This window comes from Vanessa tameamea, chromosome 6 (assembly GCF_037043105.1).
Source record: "Vanessa tameamea isolate UH-Manoa-2023 chromosome 6, ilVanTame1 primary haplotype, whole genome shotgun sequence".
NCBI classification, from domain to species: Eukaryota; Metazoa; Arthropoda; class Insecta; order Lepidoptera; family Nymphalidae; genus Vanessa; species Vanessa tameamea.
Genome location: NC_087314.1, coordinates 12029595 through 12050584, shown reverse-complemented (window position 1 = coordinate 12050584; position 20990 = coordinate 12029595). Strand labels below are relative to the sequence as shown.

General features: G+C 29.8%; 1 protein-coding gene across 4 annotated transcripts in view; it reads left to right on the top strand.

The window, feature by feature from the left end:
• Lmpt (Limpet) overlaps positions 1 to 20990 on the top strand; it is a 151170-nt gene that overhangs the window by 64823 nt on the left and 65357 nt on the right. Inside the window, exons 1-2 of one of the 4 annotated variants that reach the window (XM_064215075.1) lie at positions 7428 to 7676; positions 20062 to 20308. The exons of 2 other annotated variants lie outside the window; for them this stretch is intronic. In XM_064215075.1, the coding sequence (XP_064071145.1) occupies positions 20124 to 20308 (185 nt within the window). In that variant the 5' untranslated portion in view covers positions 7428 to 7676; positions 20062 to 20123. Of the gene's footprint in view, positions 1 to 7427; positions 7677 to 20010; positions 20309 to 20990 lie in introns of those variants that run through there. One more of the 4 variants, XM_026634270.2, reaches the window with a different exon arrangement.

Here is a 20990-nt window from a genome sequence, read left to right as displayed (position 1 = left end):
TTCAAAAGAAAAGGAGGTTTTAGCCCAGCTGTGGTATATAACAATATGCTACTTTACTTTTTTATCGCAAAAAGTATAAACCATTCTTCATAATATCGTTACGCTGCCAACTATGGAATCTATGATACTATATTCCAAATTCGTTTACACTGGTTCACTCAATCTACAAATTGGAACACGTCAATACTCTGTACCTACTTATATTATATATACAATACTGTATTGATGTGTAGCGGAAGAATAAATTCATGAGCGGACCTGACGTCCAGACGGACCTGAACAAAGCCCTTCCATCGGATGAATCACAAACATGCAAACTTGCAAAAGTATAATATTATAAATTATAATTCATCGGCCTTCGGTTCGTATCGTTTTGATTTAAATTAATTACTAGAAAATTGATGTCACGTTTTCATTTAAATTAATCACTAAAAAAAATATTTTGTTATATAGTATAAAGCCGCAAAGATAATATCTTACACAGTTTATTAACGTCCCCTTGCTGGGCACAGGGCTCCTCTCGCTACACTAAACGCTGCTACAAATCGGTTTGGTGGCGGATTCTTATCCACAACGTGCAAGTTTCCTCACACCGTCGCGTCACGTCTTCATGTCTTGTTGCCAATGGGATAGATCGCTCACTTTCCTTAAATAATATTATTTCTGAAAGCACGTATTTAATACTGTTATAGAGTCGAGACGTGTTGTCTTTCACAAAACGTGAAATCCTACTATGTTTTCATTCAATTAGAATATATTCGCAGGTTGCCCCTAAATAATAATTGTTAATGCAAAAAGTAAATAATCTATATTAGCATTAGCCGCCATCATGGACAACGATTATGCAAATATTTTATTTAAACGGTCCGTTGTACAAAATCATAATGTTAGAAAGAAATACATATAATATCAATCAATCTTATTGGAAACTTTTTTATATTTGTAATATGTTTTGATTGACCTCATTGCACTAATAGGTATTCGAGTAAAGAATCGATTGATCGAGTTTCGATTTTTGTGCCATCTGACTTGAACTAGAACGTAATCTACGCGTTTGTGTTTGCCATTACATAACTATTCCACTGACCCTTATTGCTATTCTTAAATAATACGAGTATTTGAGTTGATTTTGGTATCTTTATGGGTATTTCCATTGATTGTATTCGATACGTTCGATTTCCTGTTTATCAAATTTTTGTGATAAAGTCTCTCTGAATTCTTTTCGTCTAAGATAATGAAATATATTTCATAGTTTTTCAAGCCACTTTACATTATGTTTTAGAAAATGATACTGATTTTATTTTAACGTTTTGCCTTATATTACCTATATAAAGTAAGTAAATGCATCTGCGTAGAGATTTTAAAAGCCACAAATACTTGAACAGGTACGGGGGTCCGATTTACTGCCTTCCTGTTGTAGTCCAGTCCAAGGTGCTGTTCCTAGCACATGACTGTTCAAGGAAACCCTTTGAACTTCTAACTTCAGGTTGATACTAAGAATTTCTCATCAGAAAAACATAATAATCATTATAAGACCGACCACGGATTTCAAACTTGGGCCGCTGGTATGCAACCTTAAAACCTAGCTGCTAGACCTATTGCAATAAATATTAATCACAATTAGAAATATGCTTAATCTATGAAATACAAAGTGCCGTTATTGCCGTCACTTGTACACAATGTTATCAAATATAAATATATATACTTTGTATCGCATAATGGACTCTGTACCACGAGTACATTACTAATGGACGCCATTTAACTCGCAACGAGGATAATTATTTATAAATAGAGCGTAATTGCAGACACAGGGGACGAAATAATTTAGACAGTTGTCAGCGAATTGGTAATGTAAACTATAGCTGACCCTCCTCAGATTTCCTGCATCTTATATATTAATAGCGTAAGTCGATTTTTGTTCCAGCAATTATAGAACGATAGCTGCACATAAAAAATCGGTTAGCGTCTCATTTCAGAGCTCCAGATGTACGGAATATTAAAGAGGATTCTTGATTGCAATTTACTAAACTGTTACAATTTAACTAACATTTAATTTTAGAGAGAGTAAAAAGTACGAGTGTCCTAAATATCTTTTGAATACCTAAACGACAAGTTTCGCGGGAGACCCACTTCTATAGAGACCGAAAAAAAGAACCTTTAAAGAAAGTATACTGAATAATATTCCTTACTTTTGATATACATACTTTTAACATGAGTTGTAAGTTAATTTATATTGTAATTTAAATAAACTTCGATAAAAGTTATTAAAAACCTTATAGATCGGTTTACGTACCGTTTAATGTTTAAGTTAAAAGTAAAATGTTATGAAAACAATATAAAACCTCTTTCCACCTAAGCTTTGTGTGAAAGGTCGTGATAGTTAAGAATAATAAAAAATATTATTGTCATTATCATTATTCTCCGTGTTTACGTTATTAGTTCATTTGTTTTTATGTTTATTCAATTGTTTTTGTAACTATAAAACAACTAATATTTATTCTAAACCTCGTCAACTCCTATTGTATGAAATATTGTTGAAATCTGTCAAGCCGTTCAAATTGTCTGTTGTTTTTTTATTGGTTAATAATGAAAAAAAACTCTTTTCGTATTGTTTAATAATTTTAGTTTCTCTGAAAATAAACGTACCTATTTGTACAAGTATTTAAATATATGCTTATTTATGACTTCATCGGATATGAATTTTAAACAAATGTTTGTTTCTGATTTAAAGTAAAAGAAAAGTAGCCTTGGGGAGAAGATATTTCAGCTCGCTGTTCCAATGCGGTTTGATGGATACATATCATCAATGAAAAATGGAAGAAAAGCTCAAGCGCCAAAATAATATTTTTGGAATATAAGATTTCAAATGTTTACTTTACATCTCAATTTTCAAAACTACCAATATAGCGTTTCTTCCTTTTCAATGACAATATGTGACATGGATACATATTTTATAATATTTGCTGAAGGTTCACATGTTCTACTGAGCCATCTCTTTGAATATATTAAGTCAATAATCGCTCTTCACATAATAAATAGTCGGATCTAGATAAAAGTTACAATACAAATAAGCGAAGCGTTGAGATACGCGAGGTAGTGACAAGATAAACAATAATTAACAACATCTACATTTCATATAATTATCTGAACGTGTAACAAAATAATAAATGTATTGATACTATTATTACTGCTATTTATTGATGAAAGCTTGATATGCCGGGAAGATTATGTACTTAGGTACGGTACCCAACGATTCCAACGCGATCGATAAATATTAAATATATTTAAGTGAAACTGGAACATTTAATAATAATAGTGAACACTTATTGCTCTCATGTGACGGAGAATATTAATCAATTTATTTCTGCGTACTCCGAGCAACATAAGCGAGATTTCAGAGTAGTCTTCAATCCCGTGACTTAAGTGGATTGCTTTTTGTACCGATTTTTTTATGTCATTTGGTTTATCTTTTCGATGAGCAAAAAATTAAAGGTTTTGGTAGATAAGAACCAGGGCGCGACCTTGTAGCTTGTTTTATTAGTAATTTTCATTTAACTGTTTTATGCTGCACATACCGAGTTCAAAGCCCGGGTTGGGCCAATATAAAGCATCTAAAACGATTGGTCCTACGCTTGAATTACGTCGTGTCGGTCGGCAGTTTAATCCAATTACGAGTGTGAGGGAATAGAGGATGCACCTGTGCTTGCACGCAGTTGGCTATTCTCCGATTAAAATTTACATCTTGACCGAAATCGGTCAGAAAGAAATCGTTATTATTTACTTAAATACAAGAATAGCCTCTAATATAAAAAAAATAATGCAGAAGGTTACACATTAAGCCAATGGATTGGCTTAATATGTGAAACCATAATTGTGTCGATTAGATGCCGCAATAGAGTTACTACTGAGTTACTTACCGGTTATTCTGAATAGAATCTGCATTCTAAACCGATGGGAACTTTGAATTTTATGTAAAATTACTATTTAAAAGTCCTCGCAAGATCTTACTGGATTAAAGTATATTATGATTTATTCCCCTTTGTGTCTTAACAAGTTATTTTATTTATTAATTTAAAATAGGTAGACTGGCAAATGAGCACCTAATGGCCTTTTATTGGCACTGAAAGAAATAAGAACCATCCGTTACATCGTCAATGCGCCACCAACTTTGGGAACTAAGATGTTGGTTCCTTGTGCCCGTAGTTTCAACGCATCATTCGCCCTTCAATCCGGACCATACCACGGCGAAGTATTGATGTTTGTGGTAGAATATCGTTCGAGTAAGTAAATGAGATGGTAGTAGCTGCTCAACTGGCGTTGAGCAATACCATAAAAATATGATAAAGTATTATACTTAAAAATATAAAGAATACAAAACGTTATCACGCAAACGAAGTGTTATACTGTATCGATATCATCGATATAAAAACTATTTATAATCATAATGACAAATTACATCAAACAGATGGCCCCATTACGTTATACCTACTCATATAAAGCAAGGAGATTTAATTTCAATTGCTGATAACAACCGGATTCATACCAGATATTAGACTTCTATTGTTTTAGGTCATTTTCGAAACATTAATACAATAAGAACACAAATTCTATTAAGAAATTGTGTAATTAGGAATTTGACAATATTTCCTTGCGCTTCGTGTACGCAAAGAACCTCATGTGTCGGGTGAAATTCGTACACTTGGTGATAAGCCGTAGTTGTGTCGGCTGATCGTAATTCAGGTCGCTGATTAAACGGCACCAACTCATTAAAATGGCTAGGTATGTAACACACACAGCGAAGTTACCAACATTGGTTGAGGTTCGTGGTATAACTGTTGCACTCCTTAGGTAAAGTTAAAAAGCTATCTTAGCTAGCCACAAAACGTTAAACATTAAACACACATAACCTCGAAATAAATATTAAAAATTGATTGCTTCAAGACTGTGGAAACAGTTTTTATCGAAAATATTCAGAACAATGTTTTAGTCTCTAATGAGTAAGTTTTAATATGAAACAAAGTGTGAAATGAGTCATGATGAGCTAAACAAAGTGCTCTTTGTCTGAAAACTTGGCCTTAATTTATGAATAGGGTTGTCACGTGAAATGCAACTATTCCATGTTTAAAAATAAAATAATAACAAAATAAACAATGAAACGAAAAAGTAATTTTATTAAATAATGAAATCTGTCTGAATCTAATATTTAAAAAGAATATGATTATGTCATACAAAGTTTTATTATTCCTGTAAATTATAATTACAATAATAGGCAAGTTTTGAATAATATACATTGCTTCGAACGTATTTAGCTTGGATCATAATATAATGTTCACGTTTTGCATCCGTTCAATTATGCAGTCTATATAAAGGCCACATACAAGGATCGCTCAACTTCCTTTTGATTATAAACAAATCAATTAGCAGTAAAAATGTATCACTGATAAGTGAGCAATATTATTTTTTATTTATCAATTTATTAGTGTTAGGTATAACTTGGTATTCGTAATAAATAAAACATTGCAACATAAGACCTTTTAAAATGATTTATGGAAGCTAGCTATAAACTCGGAAGAAATAATATTATCGTTTAGTTGTAATAATACATTATAGAGTACAATAAATAGTAATAACATTATCTGAATATTATATACTGTGTTATTTTAATGATTAATGATATAAAGTAAATAGTTTGTATTATCACGCCATCTATTATTGAATAGTAGCATTTTTACAGACAAAAATATCTAGAATGGTGTACGAAGTTTTACGTTGTATTAATAGAGGGCGCTACTAAAAATATAATGTGTCAATACTAATTGTTATAAGCGGTTTTCTTTTTCAAATATATTTAATATAATGTATAGATCACTGATGGATATACTTTTAACCAAATATGAAGTTAACAAATACTACAAAAATTGTACTTAGATATTTTTTATAAACTATTTGAAAATAGCTACAAAATGGTATCAGATATTAATTACGCTTAATAATGTTGTATCCTATCAAATTGCCTTATTTTAACATTGATAATTATTTTTTGGTACCTAACAAGAAATCAGAAAGGTTGACAGAACCGTTTGTTTATGAAAGTATTTTTTTGACATCACTATTCAAACTTACCTAGTTTCGAGTATTACATACAAACTTAATAGACTTGATCTAATTTAAATCTTAAACTGGAAAAACTAAAAGCAAGGTTACACCAAATTATATACTTACCCCGCTTTTATATAAATGTAAACATTATTTGAAGATATCTCCTTTCCGCTTACTACGCAAGATAAGATAACGTCCAAATTTTGCTATCAGATAATTTTTATATTAAACAATAAATTGAAAATTGATGTTACATTTTTTTTACAAAAACATGAGGTTGCCTTTGGCAACTAATATACATGTATAAGTATCCAAGCTGATAAAATCAAACGACCAAACAGTAAAAACCAAACATAAGATTAATAATAAAAGATTGTTAAACTGGCTTAAAAAATAAGAATTACTATAAAGTTTGGCGTAATTTTTATTTCTTTAATTACGTTTCTTCCAAATTATACGTTGTGTATGTTATTATACGATAAATTGTCATATTGCAGTTAGTGTAAAGTCGAATACAGATATAAATTAAAGTAATGTTTAGAAAAAATTAAATATATTTATCCTTAAAACAATAATTATTTACATTAAGGACTCCAAAATTAAAAATAGCGACTCTATAAATCTTCACCGCGTGGAATGGTGACAAGAATGCTAGCCTCATTCCCCTTGAATTGCAATTAGGTACTATTTTAAGGGCGCAAAAGATTTTTTGTAAACTTAATTCCTCAAACTATTATTATGATTTTTATGAAAGCCTAATAATTAATATCATAATTTAAAGTAAATACACTAATAAATTATACATACTTTCATAGATAATTAAATAATATTTGCTTTTCGATTATTAGAATGTTGCAAGCATTAAAATATAATAAAACAAAATACTAAGTAAGTATATAGACAATATTTGAAATAGTTAAGGTGTAAAGAAACATTCTTTCCTTTTCTCAGTATTGTTTTGCTTCGCTATCAAAGTAGATTACTGTTATCAAAAGTAAATTCCTGATGACATCATCCTAGTCTTCCCTCCATTACTTATATACACTCATACATATCGCACTTCAACGTTTACAAAAAGTAATTCGCACCAAAACATTGGATCCCTCACACCTGGCAATCAGAGCGCATAGACTATACACAAACATATAATCAAAGGTCATGCTCAACTGGCCGTTCCGCACGTTCCTTTTAGTAATCCCTTGAACTTGAGCGAGCCAAACCGCGGAGGTAAACAAACGTCGAATAACTGGTTGACGCGCATTTGTCATTTGGAAGCCGGAACGCACGCGTCGCTGGAGCGCTTGTCTCTTCGCGATTTTCGAACGTAAAGTAACTGTCAAAATCAAATTAAAAATATCGTGTTTTTTTTTTACGAAACAGTGGCAGTTATGTTGTTTAGTGTTATGATTGATAGTGCTTTAAATGAATTATAGTGATATTCAAGAAGGAGATGACCGATAAAAAATTGATTTTACGTACGATTTTTATCAACGAAAATACTTTTTATCTTTATTCCAAACAAATGAAGATATCTGAAGTTATATATTTTTTTGTAATTATATTTATGGGATGTAATAGTAAGTTTTTCATAATAGCATTTAAATGTAATCTATCTAATATGAATAGATTTTGCCATAGTTATTTCTTACTTTGCAAATGTAGTTTGTAAAAGTCGTTTTTATTGGTCGTAAGCAAAGGTTTCTTGCAAAATAAACTAATTTATTAAGAAACAATTATATACATGCATTTACATACAATAAAAATATACTGGGTTAGTACCCCAGAAAAATATGTTCTTTAATCTTGAATACTTATCTAAAATTATTTATTAACATCAATATCGCAATTCATATTGAAAAACTGATAAAAAAGTTAAGTTAAAATTAAACTTTACCTAATATATTTGCAGATAGGTCAACAGCAACGATTAAAAGAAAACAACTTATATTGTAAATAAAAGACAAGTAGATAAAAAAAGTGCAAAAATAATATTTTGTAGGTTATGTTTATAATACATATATCATAAAGTTAAAAATTAAATTAAATGTTTGTTAATGAATGTAGCTATTCCGTAGGATATATTCGGAATATTTTTTTAATTACATGCTTATTTATTTAACACTTATATAAAAAAAAAAAACGATAGACAAAATATGGTAACAGACCAAAAATATTAGATTCATATGTATTAATACGAATTGAACAATTATAATTATTTTGTTTTAGATATTAGGTACCTAAAACAAAAACAAACGACTCCAATAAGTTTCACCGCTTCTGCGTTAAAATAATCGCGGTTTCGTAAGTAGGTAATATTATGACATACGCGTACGTAATAAATAATGTTTTCGAAAATTAAGAAAATATAATGTATTAAACATTTACATATTATCAGCTATGAAAATTTTCAAATAATTACTTTACTTACATTGCTGAAGCAAAATACTTCTTGAAAATAAAAAAAATAGTTTTTTTTTTCTTTAAATAGTTTAGATAACATTACGTTGTGCTCTGACGAGTTATACAATTGAGTAAGGCATATGTTAAAAAAAAAAAGAAAAATTACTATTAAATCTTGTATTTCATTATCATTCAACTTCAGTAATCTTATCAATTATCATAAAAAGGTATTTATTAAAATGTAGAAAAGGTAGGTAACAGCTGACTAAATTATGGAAAAAGTTAAATTTACCGTAGGTAAGTGGTTCTGAGTCATGTTTTCGGAAGCATGACGCGAGCTTCTTTTGGTCATAAATTCCACGTGCATTCCGCAAAGATTTAAATATGGGAGATCAATATTGTATTAAATACGTACAAAAAAAATTAAGAATGTGACACAATAAATAACGTTAAATAGGTATAAGTATTGCACTTTATAAGACGCGAGTAACTAATTATTATTAACTTTTTCTGATAAAAACAAAAGTTGTGGTACGATACCATACAATTTTCTCTTAATTGTAAATTAAAAAAATGTAAATTAAGTGAAAAAATTGATTTTACACGGAAATCTTAGTCGGTATGGTTATACGTTACACAGTATTTTTTGCGATGTAACAAAAAATATTTTATTGTACTGGTAATACTAATTTTATAATTAAATCCAGTAGCTTGATGGGGATATTATTTAGAGACTTTCGAAGGAACATTAGGTATTGTATACGTCGGCTGTACCGTAATTTGCATTTAAATCAGGAAGTCTTTAAAACCAGTGATGTGATGTCATGGGACGTCTATATTACTGTGTCGTGTCAGCGGCTGGCTTGCTTCTAAAGTCTCGTCAGGCCCCTAGTTAAGATTTAAGGCCGCCAACAATCCTATTAGCTTTTTTATAGCATTGAGCCTCTCACTCTCTCACCGTTGTTATTAATTTAAAATATTTATTTGCTTAGTTCGTAAGCCTCATGTTATTCCTACAAAATGTTTATTTAATTGCGATATTTCAAATATCTTAAAACCTGAAAAAAAATACTAGTTATTATTTTGCATTTGAATAGCAATTATGGATTATACTCATTTCGTTTAGTATATTATAAAAATATAGGGACCACCCTTTCGTTCCATTACGCAGCGTCCTTTGGAAAAACAACTTTACCTTTACCCTTTCGTCATATCGACCTATAAGTACTTAATTAGGTTTTGGGCGCAGTTTATGGATTTAAATGGGCAGTTTTCTTCAAGAGCATAGCAGTATAACTGTACTTAGGTCTATAATTTATTCTGTGCTGATCTATATTGGTTATTTTGCTCATTAGTAGAATCAGAAGAACACTGCGAAGCTTAATACTCCATCTACCTGTATATTTGACTCTGGACGCGAAATTCACTGAACAGTTTAAATTCAATATGGCGATAACAAGTTTGATTTTACAATTAAATTAAAAATGTGATTTTTTTTATAAATATAGCAAAACATTTTTCAACGACACTTCATCCCAGATAAAAATAAAATTTATGTTAAAAGTAATTAAAAAGTTAATGCTCAAGAATTCGTATCCTATTAATAACATAGATAACTTATATTACAGCGGAGTTATAAAAAATAGACTTCCTAGTGACAATTAGAAAACTTTCATTAGAATGAAGTAATTGGAATTGTCGGCTATAACTCATTACTTTTAAGCCTTATTAAATAGACGTTTGGAAATAGTTGGTACCTTGACTGCCACTGTGTTCTATTTAAAAAAAAAACGTAATAAAATAGTTTTTACTGTACATAATAAAATCATATACCCTGATACTGATTGTAGAGAACGTGTATGTCCGAACTTAATATTAAACATAAATTTATCTGGAAAAATGCCAGACACCAAGAACACTTAACTTTAGATATGTATCATTATTTCGCTATTTCAGCAACTTATTTCAATACTAATACTATTAAATAAATTATGTGACTGTAATATATTAGCTAATATATCATAAAGTATACGATTAATTACAGCATTTATCATTTTTAATGTTAACAGTTTTATGTAATTGTGCTATGAATATCATATAAAAATAGACGTACAGTGTAAACGGTGTCTTTTAGCTTATAGCATATATAAACGGGATATATTGGGTATATGTGTTTATGTTAAGGCGTTACAGCTTAATTTAATTGTCACGCTTAAAATTAACTGCTGTAGAACAAATCTACGTGACACGTTGGACGCAGTCATTACACTAACGACATGTTTGTTGCCTACAATGCTAGGTCAATATTTAACGTTGAAAAGTCAACATAGCCATTTCGTTCCAAGTAATTTATACAAATAATGGTTCAAGATACAATTATTATTTGTATTTTGCTGTATTATGTTAAAGCTTTATTGTCAAAATAAGAGGAACCTTTTAAAAAATCTCTGTCTATAAATAGTATAAAACAAAGTAGTTTTATTTTTGTTTTGTATCTTCAATTTCATTTCTTCTAAACTACTCATCCGATTTTAATACGGTTTTCACTAATATAAAAAGTGCTAAACAAAGAAAGTTTGTATATTATTAAAATTTATATATAATTTGAAAATGTTGTATAAAATGGCTGAACTTTGCCCAAATCACATGTTTGACAAACAAATGGTTCAGAATAAAATCAATAGTCAACTTTCTCACGTTATAAGGTTATAAAATTAATATGTAACCTATTAAATATTTTCTTGCTAAGCACACCTCTCATTTTTTTTATGAATAAAATGTAGGATTCCCTAGTTTATACATAGTAAAATGTTTATTTGCGTTTTGATTTATTATGAACATAGGGAATCATTTGTTTTCATATAATTCAGAAACTCGTTATTTAGAATACTGTAACTGTGTTCACTGTCACAAATTAAAAAAAAGTTGTGGGGATCTTGAGTTTAATTTCATAAATAATACCAAAAAGAGAACGGTACCACGCCGCTAAACTCTGTGTACAAAAGCACACAAATTTAGGTTTTTAAGGTACAGTGTTGTCATCTAAAAAATGAATTGACGAAGAACTATTTATTAAATAGTAAATCACTGTAATGCATTCGTAAGTATCATATAAAAAAATAGGGATGATTCATTTTTTATTTTAACTTTGTTCCGATCAATGACGGAATTGTTTACATAGCAAGAAACGTCTGCTTAAAATATTTATATTTTCAAAATTACTGCATGCAGAGCTTTCTAAACAAATGAATTGTTAATATTATTCGTTTCTACCTTAAAATAATACTTCAGAATATAAATTACATTTCTTTAACCGTATATTTCAGTTTAATAACAAAAGACGAAACGAAACGATTATTTATTTTTACATTAACGAAAATTTTGTTCTCGTGTATATAATATATTAGAATCGTGTAAACTTGTAAAGAAGTGAAACCTGTGTAAGAAATGTAGGTATAATTCGATATTTTGACATAAATATTATTACTGAAACGATATTTAGTTAAGTTAATAACGACTTTGTTTTAATTACTTTTAAAATATTTTTTGTTTTAAAATATTTATTGTTTTAAAATATTAAGTACTAAAATGAATACAATTTGCAACATTTAACAGTACGTTGTAGTATTTATGTGTAAGGTGCTTCTCACGACTTAATAAAGTACGTCGGTACATACTTAATTTGACTCTTTAGAAGAAGCATTGCAATGCAAACTTTCCAATATTTATTTTATACAATTTAATTTTAGAAACGATGCCTTTGAACTGATATAATTATTATGCTCTTCAAAATCCCTATCAAACAAGAATCCCAACGGTCCCTAATATTTTAAAAGGCTTGAGCAAAGAAACGAAATGACAGAAACGTTTTTTTATTTGACTGCACTAATGTTCTTACAAACAAATAGTATCAGTCACAACATAAATTTGACTGCTAATGAGCATTGAAAACTTCAATCCAAAAATATTCTGAGAACCATTATTTAGCTATTTGTATTTGTAACTATTGCAATTTAAACTGTAAAGTGTAAGTTATACAGTCGAGTTTCCTTTAAAAACGAGTCGATATTAAAAGTATTGTCTACAAGCTATTGTGCTGTCAAACATCATAAGCAAAAACTAATTTGACATGTCAAAGCGACGTTACTTTTGGCGCGCCCGAAGGCACCTCGTCAAGTTGACAAGGAGATGTAGGTAACTAACTTTTTATAGATGACCCAAAAAACTTAAATTAAACAGATATTTTAATTAACATTTTTAATAACGCAGATAATGTTGCGAGATACAAGATTATCATTAACTGGATTTTTTTTAAGTTATTTGAGTAAAATGGCATTAACTCCCTTAAATGTCCCAAAGATGAGTCTGTGCCTCCTCTCCTTTTAAGGAGAAGGCTTGGTTTCTCTAAGTTTTATACTTATTCTATTATGCTAGTCCTGCGGTTTCATGGATGTAGGTGTATGTTGCAGAATGTCATTCGATTCATCCGTCGATTTTTTTTCACGGCCGAATCGTAGTGATTTATAGACACAAATTAACTACATACAAAACAATGTCTTTTTTCGAATTTAAGCACAGTATCTTCGATTAAAGGTCACGTGTCCTATTAACTGGAATTGAGATGATGACATGCATATGTAATATAGGTAACTGTTTCTTACATAACATATCCTCTTTGCTCAGGTTTACCTGTATAACTAATTACACTAATTTTAAGTTGAAAATCAACATACGATAACATTATAATATTCTGTAACGAAGTTTTGTTAAGCGCAAAGTTTAGCCGACATACTGTAACTATAAACTAAAGACACAAATTTCCCAGACTAACCCGATCAACTGCTAACAGGAATCGCGCGCAACTTTGAAAATTTTTAAAATACTTTCTTTAAATATAATAATAATGAGCCGAGATGGCCCAGTGGTTAGAACGCGTGCATCTTAACCGATGATTACGGGTTCAAACCCAGGCAGGCACCACTGAATTTTCATGTGCTTAATTTGTGTTTATAATTCATCTCGTGCTCGGCGGTGAAGGAAAACATCGTGAGGAAACCTGCATGTGTGTAATTTCAACGAAATTCTGCCACATGTGTATTCCACCAACCCGCATTGGAGCAGCGTGGTGGAATATGCTCCATACCTTCTCCTCAACGGGAGAGGAGGCCTTAGCCCAGCAGTGGGAAATTTACAGGCTGATTATGTTATTATGTTTATGTAAATATAATAAAAGCACTTTTCTTAACTTATGTACTATCTATGCGGTGGTATAAGAATTATTATACCATTGCATAAAACATGCAATCACATCGTTAGTTTGAACTATAACACGTAGTATTAGATACACACGATCACATACTAATCCGCGGTCAAGGTTCGCCCCTCCCGATCTGACATAAAGTTTTATTTTCTGATTGTTCTAATATACACAACGCGCCCATAAACGCGATTTAATTATATAAAACGAACAGTTCCCGCCTTTATTTATTACTGACGTGTGACGTGATACAATAAACGAAAATCTGGGTTTTGAATTTAATATACGTAATTGTTATACGAGAAGAACATTTGCATGACTTATTAAATTTGCTAAATTATTATGGGTAACCAGTAGGAAATAGGTTATAGAATATTCTAAACAAATAGTTTTCTTTAATTTTAGTTTAACTTTAGAGTAAAATCATATATAGTATATAGTTGTCGCCCCGGCTTCGTTTTAGTTGGTCGCCAGGTGTTACGCATAAAAAGCCTTATAAGCTACATACGAAATTTCATCAAATTCAGCTCAGTGATGGACGTGAATGATCAACAGATAAATAGACAGAGTTCCTTTCGCATTTTTAATATTAGTATACATTATAAATTAGTATTGGTACTCATTAAACTAAATATCAGTTACTTAAACATTAACTTCACATAATTTTATTTCTGTAAAGTTAACAAATAATTTTCTTTAAATCGGACGTCGAACTATTCAATTTAAATATATTCTAAAAATATATAAACAGTTTATAAACAATACACGCATACGATGCTATTCGAATTGTTTCTTTCAGTTTGTTTACCAAAACGGAACGTAACCTTTTCCGTAAAAAAATATTAAGATACGATAAAATTAATCTCTTGGATACCCAGCTGTTAAAATAACAAACATAATTCATATATAATAAGCACATTTATTGAAAATTTATTATAAACAGTGATTCTGAATAATTCCCATCAGATAAAGAATTCTTAATAGAAGTGCAATTATGTGATTTATTTCATTTAATGCTATGATGTAGCTTATAACATTTAATAATATAACAATAAATGTAACATTTTACTTGGTTATTGCTGAAAGGTTGTCGTTACTATATTGCAATGGTTTACGTGTATAAATTATCAAAATCTTATCACCGAGCATTCCGTGTAAAGAAATAATTATTAATATGCGTATGAAGCTGGAGGAAAAGTATATAATTTTTCTTGTAGCATTAACTCTATATATAATCTCTGGTGCGTATAACTAATTTATTAGTAAAACTGGATCATCATCATCATCCTCCTGCCCTTATCCCAATTCATTTGGGGTTTGCGCAGCATGTCTTCTTCTTCCATAGTTCTCTGTCTGACGTCATCTCACAAGTAAAATTCTTTCCAGCCATATCGTCTTTAACACAATCCAACCATTGTCTCTTTAGTCGAAACTGGAATAGTTAATAATACTATTAAAGTAAATTAAACTGATTACAATCCGAACATGTTCAATTAATATCACCGATAAGAAATCATATTCTTATACAAGATGATGTTTTTTTTTACAATCAACAATAGTTTATTTCGATATGAAATAATACGTAGCAATTCATTATAAATGAAACGAATAATAGCTTGTGAATAAAATTCAAATGATTTGTGTAAAAATATGTTAATGTTTTTACATTTTAAGCTTAACTAATGATCTTTCGATAAGAGTTTTCATTGGAATAAAAGGATTAATACTATTGTAATAAACAACAAATATTATTTACTAATTAATCATTTATTTACCGTTAAATTATATACATAAGGAAACAATATTAGTTAAATACACGTTTAAATAGTGTTTTTAACATAGGTACCTATTATTTATACTAACGTGTTTTGCATGCTCTATAAATACCTACTAATCTTTAACGGCTTTGCTAATAAAATTATTAGTATAGCGGGGAAATCGTGACACGCTGCTTTATCTCTTTCTGTCAACAAGAATTTGACATTTGAAAGAAGAAGACAAAGCGACATATATATTATATACGAGCTCAATACAACGTTTATTAGGAAGATACTTAATAAATAACAATTGTCTCATTTCGATTGTTTCCATGACACATTAATTTTCAATAGCTATTTTTAATAACTAATCTCTTGATCTCATTGCTTCATATTTAAGTCAAAGAGTCCAGCAAGTTTTCATTAATGGCATGTAGTCTTCTGGATCTACGTTAAAAATAGGTGTTCCACAAGGATCAATTTTGGGTCCCTTTCTATTTCTAGTATATATAAATGATCTTCCTTTTTATGTTAAAGGTATTTGTGATATAGTGTTGTTTGTTGACGATACTTTACTGATTTTTAAGGTAGACAGGAAAAAAACTGACTATGACGATGTGAACGGTGCATTATCACAGATACACGATTGGTTTACAGTAAATAATTTAGTTTTGAATACTCAAAAAATAAAATGTGTAGTTTTTACCCTCCCCAATGTTGGAAAGCAAAATTATAATATATCTTTAAATGGTGGCCGTCTTGATGTAGCCGATACTACGGTTTTTTTGGGAATAGCATTGGATTCCAAACTTCAGTGGAGTCCTCATTTATATTTTTTATTTATCATATTAAGGGTAAGACTTAAGAATATGCAGCGGTTTCGGAGAAGGTTTTAATGTAAAATATTATACGTGATAAGAGTGAATTTCTTGTTCTTTTAAGAGATATTTAGCACCGGAATAGTCTTGGCTAACAGCAGCTAGCAACATTGCTAGATATACTTTAAGTATTTCTTAGTGTAAAGATTTGAAATAGGATTTTAATCTCCAAGGTCTGCAACAGTTCTAGTGCAACTACATACTGAAACCTCACATGTACTAAATACAACGCTACGCTAATCATCTTCACTTGACATAGATACCGTCGTCGTAACACACTAAAGAACAATAAGATAATGTTAAAATCGATCGAAGACAGTATTGTATGCGATTTTAACCTTAATATGAAATTATTATTTGAAAAGAAATTAAACCTAGTTAATAGTGTATCGGTAATCCGATTTTATTGTCAAATTAAGGAATAAATGAATCACGAGTGTTCTTAATCTTTATTCTTACGAACAATATTTAATATTATAATTTCAAAAGAGTGTTTTGATACGTTTCCTTACACACACAATCGATCATATCAAGTTTTGAATACACAGAAAATGACATAGGATACATAACACCACCATACCCCATAAAACGCGAACGAAGCCACGGGCGGAAACTATGTTGTTGTTATGTGATATTTACGTTATTTATCGAGGAATGCTCGAGACAATTTGCGTTGGCATGTATTGTTTAAGTGTGAAATGTCGGAATACGTGAAGGTAAATAGTTTTTACGTAGTGCTCAATCACCAACTTGCATTCGTGGTTATAATGACATTGGAACCTCTTAAAAGCTAGGATTAAAAATGATTTCAATATAGGGATACAATGCCGCTTCACGTCCAAGGTGTGCAGAAATAATTATTGAACTCGTAATAATGTCGTCATGAATTTAAGATTAAGTTAATCATAACTTCATAATAAAATTGATGTACACTTCAATATGTCATAAGTCTTTATAAAATAAAAAAAAAACCTCTTAAATCATTTTTATTTCAAAATGCGATGTAATAATAAACGTAGATATTTTTTTTTTAGTAAACCAGATTTACTTTTGTTCATCTTTAAGAACGCGTATATCTATTATAATTTATGAATATAGAAAGGTACTCATCAATTGTCCATCTGTTTTTGATTTGATTTATAAGAGAAAAAAAATATTTTCGTTTTAGGTTTATTTTTTAGGTTTAGTTAAAAAGTACCTTTATTTCTTTTACTCATATAAAGTACTGGTTATAGTAATAATATATAGAAAATGACTATTGATGGCTCAAATTCTTATGGTTATTATAGTTTTTATTTGATTATGACTCTCTGAATATGAATCAAAATAGCCAGATATTTTTCTCATTTATGTTTTGTTTTCTAAATTTATGGTACTTGTTAACCTTATTTCGCTCATCTATAGTCTATTTTAACCACGAGGAGAAAAAAGCTAAATTACATTCGACAATGAAATGAAGCGGTATCTTTGTTTGATAGCTTAAATATCGATGTTTATTATGGATTTGTAAAAAAATGGCAGTTTGAACATCGACGAAGCTGTTATCTGTATTTTGTAAAATTAAAGTGGACATAACTAGTTTGGTGGAATAGTGTTGTCTTCTAAATAAATATATATTCATCAAGAAATGTTAGTAGTGCACAATAAAATAGAGCAATTAGCAAATCGCATGCAATACGTAAATATAATGTTATTTTTTTTTATTCCTTAATTGATTGGAATAGGCTATATGTATCTGAACGGTATTTAATGATGCATAGTTTTTTACTTGATGCTAATAATTGACACACAGGCAATTAATTGACGGGTTAATTTAGATAATGTCTTTGCACACTTAACAACTAGTAATAGTCGAGATATTACACGAAATCATATTTAATACTCTAGTAGCATGTATAAATGTCAACATGCCTTTTAAAGATCACATTATCCTTATAAGCGGGAATACTGTGTATGGATATCATATCATTAGGACAGAAATAGAAATAATTAATATTAAATGTAACTAGCAAAAAAAGGACTCCATAAAAGAAGTCGATAAATTACTAAAGGTTTCATTTGGGAAGGTCAACAATAAATATTCTTTTTTTTGCAATGGCAACTTAAATATGTTTTTTTTTTAAATTGTTACTTGTGTGTTGTAGGCATATGCCTAAATAACACAGGTTCCTTTTTTAAAATAATAAAGTTCTTTATTATCAAAAATAATATTCATGTTTCTAAATACAAATAATAAGAAAGGTATTAATTAAAATTAAAATGTTAAATTATAATAATCTAGCAACTGATCTCTCCGCCGAATGATTGTATCTTGTTCGTATAAACTTGTTGCGGCTTGTTATTGTAGATGTCTAAACCAATCTTTATTTAGTTCAGTAACAATAGCTGTCAACAGCGAATTGTTTAAATTGGAACTTCCTGACAAGCTTATATTATTGTCTGTCGCTCACGACCTCTGTTCTTATTGGTCGTTTTTCTGATACGCTTATTTCTTATGACTTATAAGTCGTTATAGTATTCGTAGCAGATGATTAAGACCTATAAATATGATATAATTTATTTTGTTTATATAAAACATATTAAAGATACGTCTTAAAATAAAAAACCTTAAAAACAACAACTGTGTTGTTGATATACCATTAAATATATTTTAAATATGTAAAAAAAATCCTTGTTTTAGTTTGGTTTTTCTATGTGCATGTAGAAAAATACGAAATAATACATTTAAATTAATCAAAAAAGTACCGGAACTATTTACGCAGTAGTGCATATAGGCCACCGCGAATTTATTTAATTTTCAATGGAACGAGAATATTTCAATCGACTGCTCTTGTTATTGTTTTGAATAATTCATAAGTTATTCGATCTTAATCGGAAAAGTTTCCGATACAATTATTCGATTATAGGAATTTAGCACTGTATGGAATTATGTAATCGATTAAAATAGGCTATACTTATAAATGTCTTATAATTTTATCGGCATAATGAACAATTACAGATTAATAATTTAAACTTTCGGCTATTAATGTTATACGTTAGCAATAAATCTAATTTACAATTAGAATATCGGGATATAAACTTACGAAACTATTTACTCAGTGCTCAAAAAGAGCCACTAATTCAACAAATAATTACATTTTCTAAAACAGTCCTAACTGTAAACAGATTAACAGTGAGATTATCGAGTATTTTTTTCCACTAGTATAAAAATCACTGTTCCGTTGAAGGTCTGACCAATTGTCCTGGAGCTTGCCACGACTTCGTTACCGTATAAAGATAAGCTTGTAGAAAACATGTTTTTGTATGACGATTCATACACTAATTGTTTAGCTTAGCTCATTAAGATGACATTAATCTTTACGGTTATATTGTTCGTCTTGTATAGGTACTGAATTAGAAATACATTCTACGAATACCTACTATTAGTAATACTTACATAGGAATCGTGTGCTCGCTTTATTTGACTCTTATTTTAGATAGTAAATGTCAGAGATACATTCGAATGAAAAACGACATAGCAAATGATAATTACATGAAATCATGTAATCAAAATCAAATCAAAAATCTAAACATTTAAATAACTATGGCTACAATCTGTTAATATTAAATGACGCTAGCAAAACCGGTCTCCCTTTATGAATCATCTCTTAAGTGGTTTTAAACGTAACAGCGCTTATAAGACTGAACAATAACTAAAGTTCCTTGAAAGATCTCAACGAAACCAAAGATTAAATGCCTCCTACGGAAAGTGCTCGCGACGGCATGCTGTGCCTGTCGAGACACGATAACTGCCCCTGGGATGAAGCCCTAAAGTCAGCGGATCTGACCTGGACAGGTCTGCAGTACACATGCTTGAAGATCCTGCACTTGTACTGTAAAGTTTTTGAGAGGGAAGATGTTTTGGAGATGGTCATAAGGTAAGCTTAGCAGGATATATTCATCCAATATATTACACAAAATATAATTTATATATTGACATCTTCGAAATTTGTATACCTAGAATAATTACTAATTAATAAAATTAAATTAACGATTCGACTTTTTTGGCTAACGAGGAAAATTTATTTATATATTTATATATATATTAGAAACTTATCATTTACCAAAATACAAATTTACTTATTATTTACAAAAATATTCATTTGCAATGCAATTTATACCGAGCATTTAAAAGTCAATTTTAAATTGCATATCACAATGTTTAATAATATCATATAATTTTCGTTTACGATGTGGGATCCTTAATATCAGCAAATGCCGTGTCGCTCATTTGCTCACACATTAACAAAGTTACGACCAACCGATTCGAAGTTTAATGCCCACAAAAACATTTAGTGTTGCCATCATCGCCCATTTCGATCAAATTGAGGAAACCAGTACACAGTATTGTTTACATAACTTTACAAATGAAATTTTCCATGCGTTAATATTTTGCGGTCTTGGTCACAATAATTAAATGGAAAAAATTAAGGAAACCACCACAATATGATTTAAGTGTAACAATGATAACTGGGTTTAGGATTATTGAGATTAATAACTAATGGCGATTATTTTTCTAATTCGGACAGATAAATAATAACGCTTAGACAAGTTTAAAAT